The sequence below is a fragment of the Dromiciops gliroides genome, chromosome 1 (assembly GCF_019393635.1).
Source record: "Dromiciops gliroides isolate mDroGli1 chromosome 1, mDroGli1.pri, whole genome shotgun sequence".
NCBI lineage: Eukaryota > Metazoa > Chordata > Mammalia > Microbiotheria > Microbiotheriidae > Dromiciops > Dromiciops gliroides.
In genome coordinates, this window is record NC_057861.1 from 55312221 (window position 1) to 55329887 (window position 17667).

General features: G+C 42.1%; 1 protein-coding gene across 2 annotated transcripts in view; it reads right to left on the minus strand.

The window, feature by feature from the left end:
* SGTA (small glutamine rich tetratricopeptide repeat co-chaperone alpha) overlaps positions 1–17667 on the minus strand; it is a 41892-nt gene that overhangs the window by 4706 nt on the left and 19519 nt on the right. For both annotated transcript variants that reach the window (XM_043976293.1, XM_043976292.1), the window contains exons 3-10: positions 17021–17124; positions 16720–16807; positions 12486–12585; positions 9160–9264; positions 6168–6306; positions 5179–5241; positions 4844–4881; positions 4434–4523 (exon numbers count right to left, since the gene is read on the minus strand). In XM_043976293.1, the coding sequence (XP_043832228.1) occupies positions 4434–4523; positions 4844–4881; positions 5179–5241; positions 6168–6306; positions 9160–9264; positions 12486–12585; positions 16720–16807; positions 17021–17124 (727 nt within the window). The remainder of the gene's footprint in view (positions 1–4433; positions 4524–4843; positions 4882–5178; positions 5242–6167; positions 6307–9159; positions 9265–12485; positions 12586–16719; positions 16808–17020; positions 17125–17667) is intronic.

The window sequence follows — 17667 nt, forward strand, 5'->3', positions numbered from 1 at the left end:
TCAAACCCCAAGTGCCCTCTAGTTGCCCTCTCTACTTTCCATCAGAGGAACTCAGAACTGGAAGGAAGCTCATCACCCTCCTAACCCAGCCTCTATCTACCTGAAAAAAGAACCGGCATGTGGCCATCCAGGCTCTTCTTGAAGAGCCCAGCTGACAGGAGGAAACCAAGCCCTCAGCCCATTCCCCTGCTCCGTGCTGCCAATTCTTAGAAAGCTTTTCCTAACATCAAACCTAAATTCACCTCTGCAACTGCCACAGAATCCACAGATCAGCCTTCTGGGGCCAATCCCTCTTTCAGGACCAAGCTTCAAATATCTGCAAACAACTCATTGTGTTCCACATCCCCTCCCTCACTAGGTAAAACCATCCCAAGTCCTGAACATGAGACCTTTATCATCTGTTACCTTCCTCTGGACATGTTCAGTTTATCAACATCCTCCCTAAAATCAGGTACCCAGAAGTGGACACAATACTCCAGAGGTGGACTGACCAGCCAGTGTATAGGACAGAGGATTCTCCCTTCCTGATTCCTCCCTGGCTACCATACCTCTTCTTAATGCAGTCTAAGATGACATCAGTTTTTCTGGGCACCATCAGCATACTGATCACTCTCATCAAGCTTACAGGCCACTAACACCCCCCAATTCACTTTTTGTCTGCTGTTTGATCATGACCCACCCATCTTACATTGGTGAATGCGATATTCTCAACAAAAAATGAGCAACATTGCACTTGCTCCTATTACATTTCATCTTCATAGATTTGCTCTAGCCTGTCAAGATCTTTTTGAATTCTGACAGTCATTCGAAGTGTTAGCTCTCCCTCAAACTTTGTGTCATCTATCAGTCTGAGAGGCATGGCATTTATGCATTTATCTGAATCACTGATAAAAGTATTAAACAGCCCTCCATTCAAGTGCCAGCCAACCATTACTGGGTCCCATTAGGTCTGACCACTCAACAGTTTTGACTTCAGCAAGCTTATTATTCACGAGCCCACATCTCTCCACCTTTTCCAGAAGCACAGCTGGTGAGCTAATGTCAAATGTTTTGCTAAAATCTAGATAAATGCTATTTACAGCATTTTCTACTGAAGCCAAGAACTCTCACCACCATTTCCTTTTCTAGGATTTCATTAGCCATCTCTCTGCTAAGGTGTTTGCTAGGAAGTGAAGTCAAAGTCATTGGCCTATAATTTTCAGGTGCCATTGTCTTCCTCTTTTTGACAATCTGGACAGTATTTATCCAGTCCTGCAGTGTCTTTTTCAAAGGCCATGGACAGTGGGTTGGCAATCACCAGCTCTTTTAATTCCCCAGAATGAAGTCAATTTGGATAACGTGACTTAACTCATCACTCATCAAGGGCAGCTGGATATTCTATGTAGGGCATCAACCCCCTCTTAACCATGTTTGTTCTATTCCTTTCCATGCAAAGATAATAATCCTTATTGTCAGAAAAAAACAGAAGCAAAATAAAGAGTTGAGCAGCCCTGCCTTGTCTCCATTATCAGTCACTATTGTCTCATCTCTTCTGAGTGCCAAGCAGTACTTTTCCTCCTTTAAGCCTAAAAAGAACTTTAAAAAAATCACCCTTGTTGTTGCCCCCAGCGTTCCTCATCAGTTCCAGCTCGCTCAGAACACTAGCACTGTGGACACCTCCTATGAGGCCTCCGCCACACTTGGGTGGTCATCTTCCTTGACCCATCCCCTTGGTGTTCACTGTCTGTACACCACATGGCTTTTAAAAACCTATGGTGGGGAAAAAAAAACAAAACAAAAAAACCTATGGTGCTTCGTGAGTTCCCTGGGCATCCAGTGTTCTCTAGACAGGCTCCCCTTTTTCTCTTCATTGAAATAGTTTTTCTTTGTGTCTTCAGAATTGCATGGTAGAACTCTTCCCATCCCTCATGGGCTGACTTCTGTAGAATTTTAGTCCGTGAGATCCTACCTACCCTTTCTCTGATTATCTTGAAATCTGCTCTCCCAGAATCTATGAAGTATCTCACTATTCCTGGCTTTCTTTTTTTCTACCTATAATTCTAAAATACAGTGAGTGGTTCCCAAGTAATCACTGCATCCCAACATTTTTAGAAGGCTCTCAACTTTCTAAGTCCTATCTATTCCCTCAAAAACTCCACTAGCATGCCTAGAATACTGCAAGTCTGAACAGCAGTACCTCCTTTCCTGTATGACCCTGACCCCCAATTTATCTCCCTAATATTTATCAAATAAAGCACTGACATTCAAAGCCCTCCATGATCACACCAATACACTACCCCAAAATCATGGACTCTAAGCTCCAGCCAAACTGGACTCCTATCTTCCTCTTGTCCCATGTTTATACTGTTTTTCACACCATTCTAGTCACCTAGAATGTCTTCCACACTACCTCCATTAAAATCCTACCTTTCCCAATCATTAAGCCTTCCTCAATTGCTCCAATCTTAACATGCCTTCCTTGAACAACATGCAGCATTGTGTACCTCTTTTATGCACTTATGTTCACTGACAAAGGTGGTGGTGATGGGGGAAAATGTCTTATGTTCTCTCTTATTATGTACTATTTGTCTTTTAATGTTGTGTCTTAGGGCATGTGATACTGGTCCCTAGAACAATGGAAATGACAGTTACTTGAAAACAAGTGTAAAGATATGGCTGCGGTACGGGATACCCACGACTGAAGAGGCTTTCTGGTTTCCCAAGCATGAGTCTGAGATGACAAACAGACAAATAAACTTCGTTTAAAGTATCTGACCAAGTCAGTTCCAAGCTGGCAAAAGAGTCTTTGGGGGGAGACAGATGTCCCCCCTTCTCATTCATGACAAAATGTGAATAAGAGTGAAGTACATAAGGAAAACTGGAGAGAAGTCAGGGAGGACTAATCAAAATAGTTTTAGGAATCTTGTGAGGCATCAGATCCATCCTCTAGAAACAATGTTTTAAGTCCCTTTCAGTGGACTTAATAAAACTCTGGTTCTTTCTTTCCTCTTTTGAATATGAATTTCCACTTCCTTGGGGGAAATACATTTGCAGTATAAAGGTAATGGGGCAAAGCAGGGAAAGAAGGTAGGTATCAGAGCCAGAACACTGGTATTTGGTATTGGTGTGTACCTAGCTGAAGTCTAAGACCACAATCACAGTATGGCAGAATGCCAAACTGCACTGATCCTGAGACATAGAGGTAGAGGGAGACAAAAGCAAAGCCAGACCGAGAAATAAAGAGAAACCACTTCCCTTATAGAGTATGAGAAAGAAGGTCCTAAGCCAAGGGCAAAACTTTTCCTAAGTCAACCTAAAGGGAAACCTTTTACATATTATAGTTATTTCAGTGTATTTCCCTATCCCTAAAACTCAAACATGTGATTTCCTTGTCGTTGTGGAATTTAAGATGTGCCACAGATAAAGAAATGTACAATGTAAGACATAAGTGCATAAAAGAGGTACTAAGCAGCATACTATGTAAAGTCCCGGGGTAAAAGGTCATCACTAATGTGGGGGACAGAAAACCAGGGAGGTTTCCTATAGGTGGCATTTGAAGTGTGCTTCAAAAGAGATGGAAAGATCCAACAGGCAGATGCCAGAGTGCATTTTGGGCACAAATCAGTCAGAGAAGCTGTGGAATTAGCAATGTACAAAGCTTGTACAGCATGTGAAAAGAGTGGTTCGTGAGGGGACCTCAGACACTAGACTGAATAAAGTCTGAACTTCAGTTAGGAGACTGTAAGAAACTACTGAAGGGTCCTGAGTAATGGAAGCCACAAGCAGATCTCATCAGATCTAACAGGGAAGAGAAGTCTGGCAGTGCTTTTCTACTGGAGCTGGCAGAGGGATGATGCAAGAAGAGGAAAGCACAGGTGGGAAAAACTTTCAGGGAACTGACCAATGGTAATTGGCCTTTCGAAGGGGGCCAAAGTGGGACTAGACAAGGGGACCACCAGTGTAATGCCTCACATACAGTAGGTGCTCAGGGAAAGTCTGTCCAACAGTGTTCCTTCATATTTGCTCTCCAGGCCAGCCAGCCACCCAACATGTTCAGGAGACCTAAGAATGCATTCTGGTGCCTGTTCATGACCTTGAGGGTCAAAGCCAACCCCTTCTTTGTCTATGTAAACCACTAGGATTGCTTGGGAAAGAATCGTCTTCCACAGCACGGCAAGAGGAGTGACGGAGCTAGCACAGACCCCTTTCTCGGAACAGGCCCCAAGGCTGTCATTAGTAAGTGACTTCCATGAATCTGGGAGACCACGGCTGAAGTCCAAGGCTGACTACTGGTGGGGGAGTAAGGACTTTTGGTTTCATTATGTGGGGTGGCTGGCATTTGTTCTTCCGTCTGCTCGTCCTGATCTACAGATGGACTTGATCCAGAGTGACTTTTTTCCATTTTTAAGAGCTCTGCTTCATCCTCCTCCCCTAACAAACGCAAATCAACTTACGCCTGGATGAGGCTGGCGAGGTCATTTGGAGAAGGGCTGGCTCCAGCAGCTCCCAAAGGATTGTGGCCACCTGATATCATCCCAGACATGCTGCAAGGAGAGGATTTATTACTCACAAACAGGCCAACTCTGGTCCCTCTGATTCCAGGTCCTTGGCAGGACAGACAGTTAAAAGAGACTTGGGAAAGAATTAAGATTAATCCCTTTTGGATCCTTTGCTTTGCCTAGTTCAAGGGGCTCCCTGCTGGAGCTTGGCAGGCTCCCTGTCGATTCAGCAAGTTTTTCAATATGCCCATTTCTCCCACCTTCTCCTATAACAAGACAGCCTTGTGAACTGTCACAACTCTTTAAAATCTTAAAAAAAAAAAAATCAAGATTCAAAAGAAAAAGCAAGAGAGAGTATTACTTACAGTTGCTGTACTTGAGGATTATTCATGAGGTTTGATGCCTATTAAAGAAAATAGTTCCATGGTTAGAAAGCTTCCTATCCATCTTGGCCCCCCATCATAAACCTTTAGGTTAAACGGTAGCATTTTATTTTTAATCAATAATGAGAGAAAGAAGTTCAACACCCCCCCATCTAATGCATAACTGTAAGTGCCAATCAGTAGTTAAATCTACAACAATTACATAAGCTATCTAGCTTAGCAATGTGGAGTCTTTATGACTGCAACCTATAAAGTAATGAAATGTGCAAACTCCCCCCATCTATGAAGAGAGGACAAGAGGGGAATGAGGTCATTACCATACTCATGAAGCCTGGGTTATTCAGCAAGCCAGCTAGGTCAAAGCCTCCAGTACCTCCTGTCTGCAAAGACCAGAAATAGACTTTATTAGATAGCATTTGTCAATGGCTAAATAACACACAGGTGTCATTAACTGCTCCACAAACAAAAAAATACAGAGGCAAGTATCTTTTAAGGATGGAATGAGATTCTACAGACAGCCTGTACTGTACAAACCCCAATGCAAACCAGAGGCACAAAAGGCAGAATGACAGTGATCCTTATCCCACCATATGGGACCCTCCAGACAGCCCATCTAAGGTGCTTCATTCAAGGCTATGTTCCACATTTTAAGAGGGACCCTGGAGCACCATCAGGGGAGGGTGATCAAGAGAACCTAAGGTTTTACCACGGATGGAGCCATTGAGAAACTAAGGATATTTAGCCTGGAGTAGATGCCCCCAAATGGGGAGAAGGAAGGGAGGGATGATGGCCGCCACTGTTAAATACATAAGGACTGAAGCACTAGACTTGTCCTGCTTGGTCCTAAAGTGCAATGAGTAGAATCAACTCAACATAAAGGAACAGCCAACAAGAGCTATCTCAGTGGAATGTGATGCCTTGACAGGCAGCGAGTTCTCTATCACTGAGGGTACCAAACAGAGTCTGGAGGGATCCTTGGCTGTGGTATACTCGCTTTAGTGGAGGTTAAACCCTATCCTTCTACATTATGAGAGTTTAACAATTCTGTGCGAAGCTCAAGAACAGTCAGGATAAAGTGGAGCAACAAGATGCCTCCAAAAGGCTACCAGACGAAGCAGTACCTCCCATCTGGAAAAGTCCATTGGTATTTGTGTTTTCAAATGAGCTGGGCCTGTGAGGTGTGCACTGCACTGCCCAGTTCCTTCAATCTAGGATAACTTAGAGAAGCCATCCTCTCCCACACTCAGGTACACCCCATTAAAGTCTCCTGATCACACCAAGGCAGACAATAATTTCAGGAGCTTACCGGGCTGGGTGTTTCCTTCATTTTCTGTTCAGCTATCTTGAGGTTTGATTTGTATGTGTCATTGTCTGGGTCCAACTCCAGGGCTTTCTTATAGTAGACCACAGCCTCCGTGTGCTTGTTTAAGCTCGAGAGTGCTAAACTGGACAGAGGGAAGAAAGGAAGCAAACAGCTTTGACAAGGCCCAGAAAGAAGAGGCTCCATATCTACCCCACCCCAGCTCCATACTCCTCAGAGTTCTGCCACTGGCTAGCCTTCAGCCTCTCACAATCCACTAATTATCTTTTCTCCTCTTTTTTTATATTTTCTTCCAATTACATGTAAAGATAATTTTTACGTTTTTTTTTATTTACAATTTTGAGGTCCAAATTCTTTCCCTCCCTCCCCACTCCCCTCAACAAGGCAAGCAATTTGATATAGGCCATACATGTACAGTCATGAAAAACATATTTTTATATTACTCATGTTGTGAAAGAAAACAGACAGAAAGATAAAGCAAAAAAAAAAAAGTATGCTTCTATCTGCATTCAGACTCCATCAATTCCTTCTCCAGGCAGATAGCATTTTTTCATCCTGAGTTCTTTGGAACGGTCTTGGATCTTTGTATTGGTGAGAAGAGCTAAGTCATTCACAGTCGATCATCATACAATACTGCTGTTACTGTGTACAATGTTCTCCTGCTTCTGCACGCTGTATTTTGCTCAGTTTATGTAAGTCTTTCCCAGGTTTTTCTGAAAGCATCCTGCACATCATTTCTTATAACATAAGAGTATTCCATCACAATTACACATCACCACTTGCTTAGACATTCCCCAATTGATGGGCATCCCCTCAATTTCCAATTTTTTTTACCACCACAAAAAGAACTGATATCAATATTTTTGTACAAGTAGGTCCTTTGCCTCTTTCTTTTTTTTTTTTTTTAATAAGTCTGGGATACAGACCTAGTGATGATATCGCTGGGTCACGAAGTATGCAGTTTTATAGGCCTTTTAGGCAGGATTCCAAATTGCTCTCCAGAATGGTTCTACCAATTCAGAACTCTACCAACAGTGCATTACTGTCCCAATTTTCCCACATCCCCTCCAACATTTATCATTTTCCTTTTCTGTCATATTAGCTAATTCATCCATTATCAACACTTATTAAGTGCCTGATGCATATATGCCCTGTGCACGCCTCTGGGGAAGCTACAAAGCTAAGAGTCTCATGGTCTGTCCTTCTAGGAATTTAAAATAATGCTCCAAGTAAGCATATCAATAACATTAAGGGGGAAGATAAGGCAAAGGTTGTTTCTAGATTTGTTTTTGGAGGAAGGGTGGCCAGGAAGGAGACTTCATGGGTGGTTGGGGTCATGGGGGGGGGGGGGGCCCCCCGACTCGGGAATCTGATCAGACTTGAAGGACCCATGTAATAGAGGTGCTTCTTATCTCATTTCAGGGAAAGAATTAGTTAGAAAAGAGTGCTGATAGAAATGGAGTGGAGGAGATGCTCATCAATTGGAGAATGGCTGAAGAAGTTGTGATATATGACTGTGATGGAATACTACTGTGCTACTGTGAGAGCACGATGCTCTCAGAAAAACCTGGATTTATATGAACTGCTGCCAAGTGAAGTGAGCAGAAGCAGGAGAACACGGTACACAGTAACAGCAATATTGTAATAATGACCAACTGTGAAAGATTTAGCTACTTTGATCAATGATTCAAGATAATTCCAATGGACTTATGAAAAATGCTATTCACCTCCAGAAAGAGAACTGATAAACTGAGTGTTACCTGAAGTATAATTTTAAACTTTTTGGTTTTTTCCCCCCCAACATGGCTAATATTGAAAATGTTTTACATGATTTCACGCATATAGCTGATATATGGCTTGTCCTCTCAATGAGGAAGGGACTGGGGGGAAGAGAGAAAATTTGGAACTCAGAATTAAAAGAAAAACTAAACTAAAAATAAATAATGAATTATTAGGAAGGAAAGAAACAGGTTCTGATAAAACCTAAGTTGTATATTTTATTCTTGTGTGGATCAATTAATTTCATACAGTTCTACTGCTAGAAATGGCATCCCAAACCTCAGGCATTCATGTGAATAATGTTCATTGTAAGGGAGCCTAGCCATACAATTTGCTTTATCACTGAAGGTCCATGTCCTATTAATGATGAGTTCTGACATCCCCGTGTGAAGGGCAGTACATTATTGGAAAATGTTTTTTATCTTTAACCAAAACAAATAATTATTCTGGAACATGGGGCTGGGAAGCATAGAGGTGGGGGACACCTAGGATTTTGCATCAATATTTAGTGATACAAAGGAGATGACTACTGCAGCATTCCTACTTTTGCTGACAAAGCTGAGCAGGCAGTGTGATCACTCCTCCTTCCAGTCCCTCCTAAACATACAACAGAGAAAAGGTAGTCTGACACAACACTTTTCAAAGGCTGCTGATTCTCGTCCTAGCATCAAGTTACTTGGCAGGCAGTATAGTCTAAAGCAATGAGAACTGACCAGGAGCCCAGAGTCAGAACTTGGCTCCATCGCTCTGGGTGACCTTGAGTCATCAGACATCATTGGGTTTCAGTTTCTTCACCTGTAGAATGAGTGGCTCACGCTAGAGATGATCTCAGGGGTTCCTTCCACTTCATAATCTTCTGCTATTGTTGCATAGCTAGACATCTGAGTTGTCTGGGGGGTTCAGGGGTGCAATAATGGATGCAAGATTCCCATAAAGTCCTTAGCTATTTCTAACTAGAGCACAACTTGAAACCAGACAAATATAAGCCTGACTTTACCCCTGTGGGTTAAATAATCTTTCAATGGGGTTATCTCCAAGGTTCTGAGATTCAAAGAAAAGAATAAATGAGGTAATGAGGTAAGTCTGTAAAAGCCACCCTATAAACCAGTAGTGGTCTCACACCCAAGGCTTGGTTCTTATCCTCAGAGAAAACAGGCCTCCCCTCTGCCAGAAGAATGTAAATGTTCCCAGTACCTACCCCATTCTGCCATAGGCTTTGCTGTAGCAGGGATCTATGCCAATGGCTCTTTCACAGTCTCTTACGGCACCTGCATAATTTCCAAGTTTGCTGTAGGCAGCAGCTCTGGGGAGGACACAAGTTGTCAAAGTGTGAATGCTCATGCTCTGGCAAAAGCAGGTTGACAGCCAAAAGAAAAAAACAACTTAATCCCCTATGAAGCCAACTACCCATATATGTCTATTCACTTCTGCAGATGACCAGGTTTCTCCCTAGAGCAGAGCTGGCCTGGGTCACTTACATAATATATAATTGACTATATAGAAGCCACTGGACCTTTTTGAGCCTGTTGCTTCATCAAATCAATTTAATTGAATAAGCATTTAATAAGCACTTACTATAAGCCAGACATTTTTTTTTGGTGGGGCAATGAGAGTTAAGTGACTTGCTCAGGGTCACACAGCTAGTAAGTGTCAAGCGTCTGAATCCAGATTTGAACTCAGGTCTCCTGAATCCAGGGCTGGTGCTTTATCCACTGTGCCACCTAGCTGCCCTCTTAAACCAGACATTGTGCTAGATGCTAGGGCAACACAAGTAAAAATGGAAACAGTTCCCACCTTCAAGATGCTTACATTCTACAGGGGTACTTTGTAAAAATGGGAAGAATACCACAACCTGTGGCACCTACCTATCTTGCAAGATTATCACAAAGCTCATGGGAGAGCTCATGTACATCAAGTGTATGTAAAGCCCTATATCAAAGTCAGTTATTGTTAGTACTATTACTTCCCTAAGATGTACATTGGAGCACCAATCTCAACATTTCTGAACAAGAATTTCTCTTGCCATGTTAAAAATAATCCAGGGGGGCAGCTGGATGGCGCAGTGGATAGAGCACCGGCCCTGGAGTCAGGAGTACCTGAGTTCAAATACGGCCTCAGACACTTAACACTTACTAGCTGTGTGACCCTGGGCAAGTCACTTAACCCCAATTGCCTCACTGAAAAAAAAAAGGAAAGAAAAAAAAAATAATCCAGGGGCAGTTAGGTGGTACAGTGGATAAAGCACCAGCCCTGGATTCAGGAAGACCCGAGTTTAAATCAGGCCTAAGACACTTAACACTTACTAGCTGTGTGATCCTGGGCATTAACTTTCATTGCCCTGCCCCCCAAGAACAAAAACAAAAAAACAAAAAAAACCCAAATATTAACTTATCACCTATACCTCGAAATGAACAGATCCATTTTAACATATATGGTCCTAGGGGCAGCTAGGTGGCGCAGTGGATAAAGCACCAGCCTTGGATGCAGGACGACCTGAGTTCAAATCTGGCCTCAGACACTTGACATTTACTAGCTGCGTGAGCCTGGGCAAGTCACTTAACTCCCACTGCCCTCAGACAGCTTACACTCTAGAGAAGCACTTTGATATAATATAGTAGAAAGAACAAGGGACTTAGAAGACTGGAGTCAAACCCCAGCCATGACAATTACCAATGAAGTGACTATGTCCAACACTTCTGAGGCCATTAACCTTTGAACTATCACAGAGCAGTTGCTTTGTAAGCTGTAAAGAGCTATTGCAAATCTGAATAGTGTTATTAAGGTTGCACATAAAAAGAGAAACATGGGATGTGAGGAATCAAATGTCCAAAACTGCAATGAGCAGGAGGGCAGACCTGGGACTAAGGCAAACTTAAGCAAACATTTGCTAGCAAGGAACACTCTCAAGTGGAGTGGACCGACTTTGGATGAGGAGTGCTCCCCATGGCCCCTGACCACACCCCCACTAAGGTTTCTTGTTCAGGTTAGATTCAATTACTTTCTAAGGTAATTTCCACTTCTTAGGAAATGAGGAGTTTCTCTTTGTTCCTCTCATTAAGGTACAAAACTTGGCCCTAGCTACAAGCTCAGGTCAATTAAAACTCTAGGCAAAAGGCACATAAGGAGGCCATGACTTACACACTCCACAGATGCTTTCATCTTACACGACTTACACGACTCTCACAATATCCCAGGGAGGCAGGTGCTATTGTTATCACCCCCATTTTAGGGACGAGGAAGCTGAGGCTGAGAGAGCATCTGGAACAAGACCCTCAGTCCAGAACGCTAGGCACTGTCCCATCTCACGGTCTACAGTGTGCTCCGGTGTGCGCTGGCTGCTACCGGGCCTCGTGCCCAGATCCTGACTCTTTGGCTTGGCTTCCTAAATGTGTTGGCTGGACCATCTGCAGGGTGCCCTAGGCTCCCAGCCAGAATTCCCGGCCTTATTTGTCTGCCCAAGACTAGTGGGCCTGAAGAGTCAGTCCCTCCCTTCCTAACTCTCTAGGACTGTAACTAGCTGACCCTGTGGGGACATGAGCACTGAATGACAGAACCTGCCACATCTGCACCCATTCTATCACACTCCCAGGCTGTTCCCACTTGTCACACATACTGGGATCAAAGCCCCAGAGTGAACAGGAACAGATGGTCATTGTTATCTGCATTTGGTAAGAGCACTAATTACCAAACTACTACTGCACTATGCTCCACCCTCTGGAAGAGAGGTTCTTAAGTTAGGGTCCATGAACTTGGGGTTTTTTTTATCAAATATAATTGGTTTCCTTTGTAATTCTCTATATTTTATTCATTTAAAAACTTAATTCTGAGAAGGGGCCCATAGGAGTCACCAGGCTATCACAGCAGGCCATCACACACACACAAGTTAAGACCTCTTGCACTAAAACTACAAAACACTAAAATTAAGAATTTAATATTATTACTGTACCCCCTCTACAACTAATGATGACAGAATTATTATCCTCTTCCTTAAAAGACTTTAGCTGAGCCAATATTACTAGGTTTTTCTAAAAGACAACTAAGCACACAGAGACAGTACAAGTGCTAGCCCCACTTACGTGGCACAGTGTAACTGGTGATATGGATACAAAGAAAACCAGACTCCTATAGGGTCCTTTGGGAGCCTGGCCAAGCACTCTCCCTGGCCCTCAGGCTCCTACCAGTAAACCGGTAGGTGTGGGCTAAGGTGAGCTCAAATGTCATGACCCAAGTTCAGATCCTAGTCCTTCCTGATTCTAATTAGCTGGGAGATCTTGAACAAATTCCTTAATCCAATCCTACATGCAAAGCTATTTAAGGGGATGGAGACAGGAAGACAAAACAAATCAAGGAACTAAACTCTGGGAGTTTATTTTCTTCATGTGTAATTTCACAACTTATCTCAAAGTATTTTGTAAATGTTGTCATTATTTTTGTCTTTCAGGATTACAGAGTTCACTGCTTTAAGCAGAGTACAAAGCACATGTCTCCTCCTGCCCCAGTCCCCAGTGATCAAGTAGTCAGTACCTGTTGCAAAAATACACTGCATTGGCTGGATTTAATTCAATTGCTTTTCCATAAAAAGAGACTGCTGCTTCAAAATTTTCTATTTTCATTTGTTCATTTCCTAAAGGCAAAGAAAATATATACACATTATATGTAGGCTGTAATGAAATGAATGTTTTAGATAATTTTTATTCATTAGTTAAGCAACATTTTAGTGAAAAGTTTTCAACTGTTTAACTCTGCATCTCTAAATTAAATTCATTTAATCAACATTTATAGCACACGGAGAGCCCTGAAGATGCAGTTAGACAAGACATAGTCCCCATTCTCATGTATAAACATCAAACACAGAAAAATACATGATATTACATAGTGTTTTAGAGGGGCAAAAAAAAAGGTCACATCAAGTCAAAGGTGAAAGTCATCTGTGATAATTACTAATAAGAAAATCTTGCTTTTCTTCAAAACTACCTCTAGTCAAGTCCCATTTTCTACTAGACTCCTTGCTATCCCTTCAACCAGATTTAAGGGAACATTATCATTATATTCCAAGCAAGCAAGGAAATTCTCCTTCTAAGGAAAGCTTTCTGAGAAAACTTTTCAAACAGTTTCCCAGCTCCTGCTTTAAATTGAATCAAAGTCACAAATTGACTTTCATGTCAATTTGTAAAACACTTATTAAACAGTTATGATCGACATGGTGACAAATAAGACACAGTATGTTTTATGTTACATATCTTCTCATGGTGCTTATATTATGGAAGGTGGAAAGGAGTAGATGATTACAATGCAAAAGAGACTTATTCCCCAATTTGTAAATGGTCAAAGAATATAAACATGAAGTTTTCAGACAGGGAGGAAAAGCAGTAAGCTCTTGGAACTCACGACACGATCGCTCAAAAAAACCTCCAAATAATGCCACAGGACAATTCCTGGAGCAGCAAAACCCACAAAAGAACGGGCTGGGATCATTTTCCAGCCAAAGACAGCTTAGAAGGTTGGCAGGAGGGGCTGCTGTGCTTGGACAGGAGTGGAGCCCAACCCCACAGCCATGCTGACACAGATCCAGTCCCAAGCAGGATGAGACAGAGAAAGAAAGAGACCCCCCCTCCCCAGAGCCTCTGAATCAGCTGCAGCGCCAGTGTCATCTAGAACTAAGTTCACAGTCTGGTGAGAGGGCTGAGCCCTTGGCAGGGGAAAGATTACAGCCGTCTCTGTTGGTGCTGAGGTGGAACTTGGGTTTTTTACTCCTGCTGGGAACCAGGAAGTAGGCTTGACTGGAGGTGGCCCAGGTGGGGGAGGGATGAAGGCTTGTCAGAGCTAACAACCACAGCACATAAAGTTTTGCTGTCTGGTTAATTAGCAAGTTGGCCTGGGGTTATCTATAGACCAGGGAACAGGACAGGCCAGTGAAGAATCTGCCCCTCCTTAAATCATACCACCTGGGACCCCCTGAAGCTTGGAACAGTGCAGCCTGGAAACAGCACCCCAATTTAAGGAACTAAAAGTCAAGTAAAAGAAAGGCAGAATGAGCAGAGAAAGGTGAGTACCATAGAAAGTTTCTTTAGTGACAAGGAAGCTCAAGGTACACCCTCAGAAGAGGATTAGCAGTGTCAGCGCTCCTACATCCAAAGCTTCCAAGAAAAATATGAATTGGTCTCAGGCCACAGAGGCACTCAAAAAGGACTTTTAAGATAAAGTAAGAGAGGCAGAGGAAAAAATGGAAAGAGAAATGAGAGTGATGCAGGAGGTTCATGAAAAAAAAGTCAAGTTTGAAAAGTCAAATTGGCCAAATGGAAAAGGAGCTACAAAAGCTCTCAGAAGAAAATCATTGCTTAAAAATTAGGATTGAGCAAATAGAAGCTAATGACTTTATGAGAAATCAATCAAGACACAATAAAACAAATCCAAATGAATAAAAAAAGAGGGCAATGTGAAATATTTCCTGGGGAAAACAGCTGACCTGGAAAACAGATCCAGGAGAGATAATTTGAAAACTTTTGGACTACCTGAAAACCAGGATCCAGGAAATTGTCAGGGAAAATTGCCCTGATATTCTAGAAGCAGAAGGTAAAATAGAAACTGAAAGTTTTCAAAGAAATAAAAGCTATCATATGAAAAAATGCTCTAAATCATTCTTGATTAGAGAAATGCAAATTAAAACAACTCCAAGGTACTGCCTCACACCCTTAAGACTAGCAGAAAGAGAAAATGATAAATGTTGGAGGGAATGTGGGAAAATTGGGGCACAGTACTGAATGCATATTTGTTATGAGGGCTTTAGTTTTTTCTTTCGGTTGTTCAATTCGGGGAAGAGGGAACAGAATAGAGAGAAAATAAATGGTAATCGGGAAAAAATAACTGAAATTTTTTTTAAAGTTCTTTGAGACAAGTGCTACAGAAGATTCAAGTAAGGGAATGTCATTTAGGGGTGGGGATAACATAAGGCCTTCTGAGAACAGGTGGAATCTTTAATGCAAGAGATTTTAAATAAGCAAAAATGCTAGGGAGTAGGCCATATTCCACAAAAGCCAGAAAGGACAGGACAGATGAAAGAAAACAGTTAATCCCATTTTGGATGAAATTTAAAATATAAAGAGAGGAATACTAAGTGATAAGTGAAGCAAAGACAAGGAGGCAGGGGGCAGCTAGGTGGCACAGTGGATAAAGCACCAGCCCTGGATTCAGGAGGACCCGAGTTCAAATCTGGCCTCAGACACTTGACACTTACTAGTTATGTGACCCTGGGCAAGTCACTTAATACCCTCACTGCCCCACAAAAAAAAAAAAAAAAAGGCAAGGAGGCATTAGACTAAGGAGGGCCTTGTGGCCCAAGGCTATAGGATTCTGTCCTTTTCTTGACAGTAAATATGGAAGCACTGGTCTTCAGTAGAGACAGAACATGACCCCTTAATGTGGGTATCCCAAGGATCTGTTGTCATTTCTCTCACATGGCAATTTACATACAGAAGACCCCCAAACACATATCAAGTTCTAACTTCTCTGCAAAACATCAGACCCAAATCTTGAACTGTGTACAGAAGACTTCTATTTGCATGTTTTACTAGTACCACAAACTTAACCTGTCCAAAACCAAACTTATCTTTTCCCCAAAACTTCCTTCTAACTTTGTTATTTCCATCTATAGTATATACCACCATTCAGCTAGTCTTCCATGTTCATGACTGTGGGATTAACTTTGATTTTTTTCTTCTCTCTCACATCTCAAAATCAGTCAGTTCCATCATCCCAGGATCTCATCTCCATCCCCCACCCCGGCCTTTATATTTCCTGTCACAACCATTCGGCAGCTCCCCTTATCATCACACATCATGACTAAGCTGTCTTAGTGGATGGTTTTACCATCCTTCATTCTTCTGGTGGAATAATTTTTATAAATATGTCATCATGTAGCTCCTCTGTTAGAAATTTTATTAGTAGCTCTCTACTGTCCATCAAGCAAGGTTCAAAGTTCTCATCCTGGTATTCAAAGCTCGACAACATGACATCAGCTTTGTCTCCAGTGACCGTTCATTCTCTTTCTGTGTGTGTGTGTGTGTGTGTGTGTGTGTGTGTGTGTGTGTGTGTGTCTTTCTGTCTCTGTCTCTCTCTCTCACACATACACACACACACACACCATAAAGACTGCTCTCTCAACACACCATGCTTTCCGACTTCCAGGCCTTTCTTTGTTCTGTGCCCTGAAATGCCATCCCTCCAAATCTTCATTATGTAAATTCCAACCCATCCTCAAATACACCTTCTAAGAAACCTTCCCTGACTCCCCCAGGACATCATATGGTACCCTTAGTATTGCTATACCCTAAGGCACTGTAAGGACAGTACACAATAACACAGATTATCTATGCTTACCTCTTATCCCCCCATCCCCCAAACCAGATTATAACCTCAGTGAGGACAAGGACATGGGCCTTATCTAAGCTTTCTATCTCCCCCAGTTTGCAGTACTATACTCTCTGTACATAACAGGTACATAATAAATTAGATGTCAAATGAATGATCAGATCTTTGCCTAAATAAGAATATTCTTACATAGGGCTGAAGAACACTCCTGCCTTCTTGTGCCCACTACACACACACACACACACACACACACGCGAATACTTCTACAATCTTTGGCTATTTACAGGTAAACCTGTCACTCCTTGGAATCCTTCTTTACTTCATGGAGAAAACAGACTATATGTAGCTAAAATGGGAACTGCTAAAGCAGATGTCAGTCTGTTTTCTTTACCTTCAGTTTTTAGTCTCTCGGCTTCAGCTGTATCTTCATCAGAGGGGGAGGTGGGTTCAGAATTCCTCCGAATGTGGGGCATGTCTTTCTATTGCAAGAAAAAACAAGTCATTTTAGGGAGGGACATTAATAGACAAGGACCTTTGTTTCCCCCACCCAACTTATTTTTCCCTGTTAAGTCCAGCCAGATTTTTTTTTTTACCCTCAAATGGATCTAAGAAGAAGGAAACAAATCCCAAATTGAAAATTTCATGAAATGAGGAGACTGGATTTTTATTTCAAAAAGATCTAGTATGCTCACTTTTCCTGTAGCAGCTTCAAATATTTCTGGCAGAGTTTGTGATACAGCTAGATCTCGGTCTTCAACAGTCACCCCAAATGCTGTCTCCAGGCACTGGATCGCAACTGGAAGAAATAGGGTTACTTCTTTTTAAGCATCAAAATACTTATTAAGAAGCACTCTGAAGCTTTATTTTCCAGGGAAAAAGAATATAAGAGGCAGTCCTATTTTAACCTGTACACATATACTTATAATACTGCTGTATTCTGCTTGAATATTAAAAATATTTCTCCCCTATCTCAGCAATTCACTTCTACCAAAATCCATAGAAGACAAAGACTTAGATGTGCCCATAACAATAGAAGACGTTGTCTCCTTGAGTCACCCAAATTCTCCTAGACAAACAAGCCAAGAATCCATTTTGCTGACATCATCAGATCACCACGTAGTCATAATACATTCTTTTAGGAACAGCATGTTGTGAACAAGGTTACTTTGGCATGGGACAACTTCTGATCTGACATGAGGAAATGTGTCTCTCTACTCTGCCAGGCTTCCAAACAAATGTGGATGTGATACATTTAACAAGTCAATTACAAAGCCAGATTTTTATCTGCTTAAAGTCACTGCCACTTGACTTTTATTTTGGAGCATGGGCTTTAAAGCTG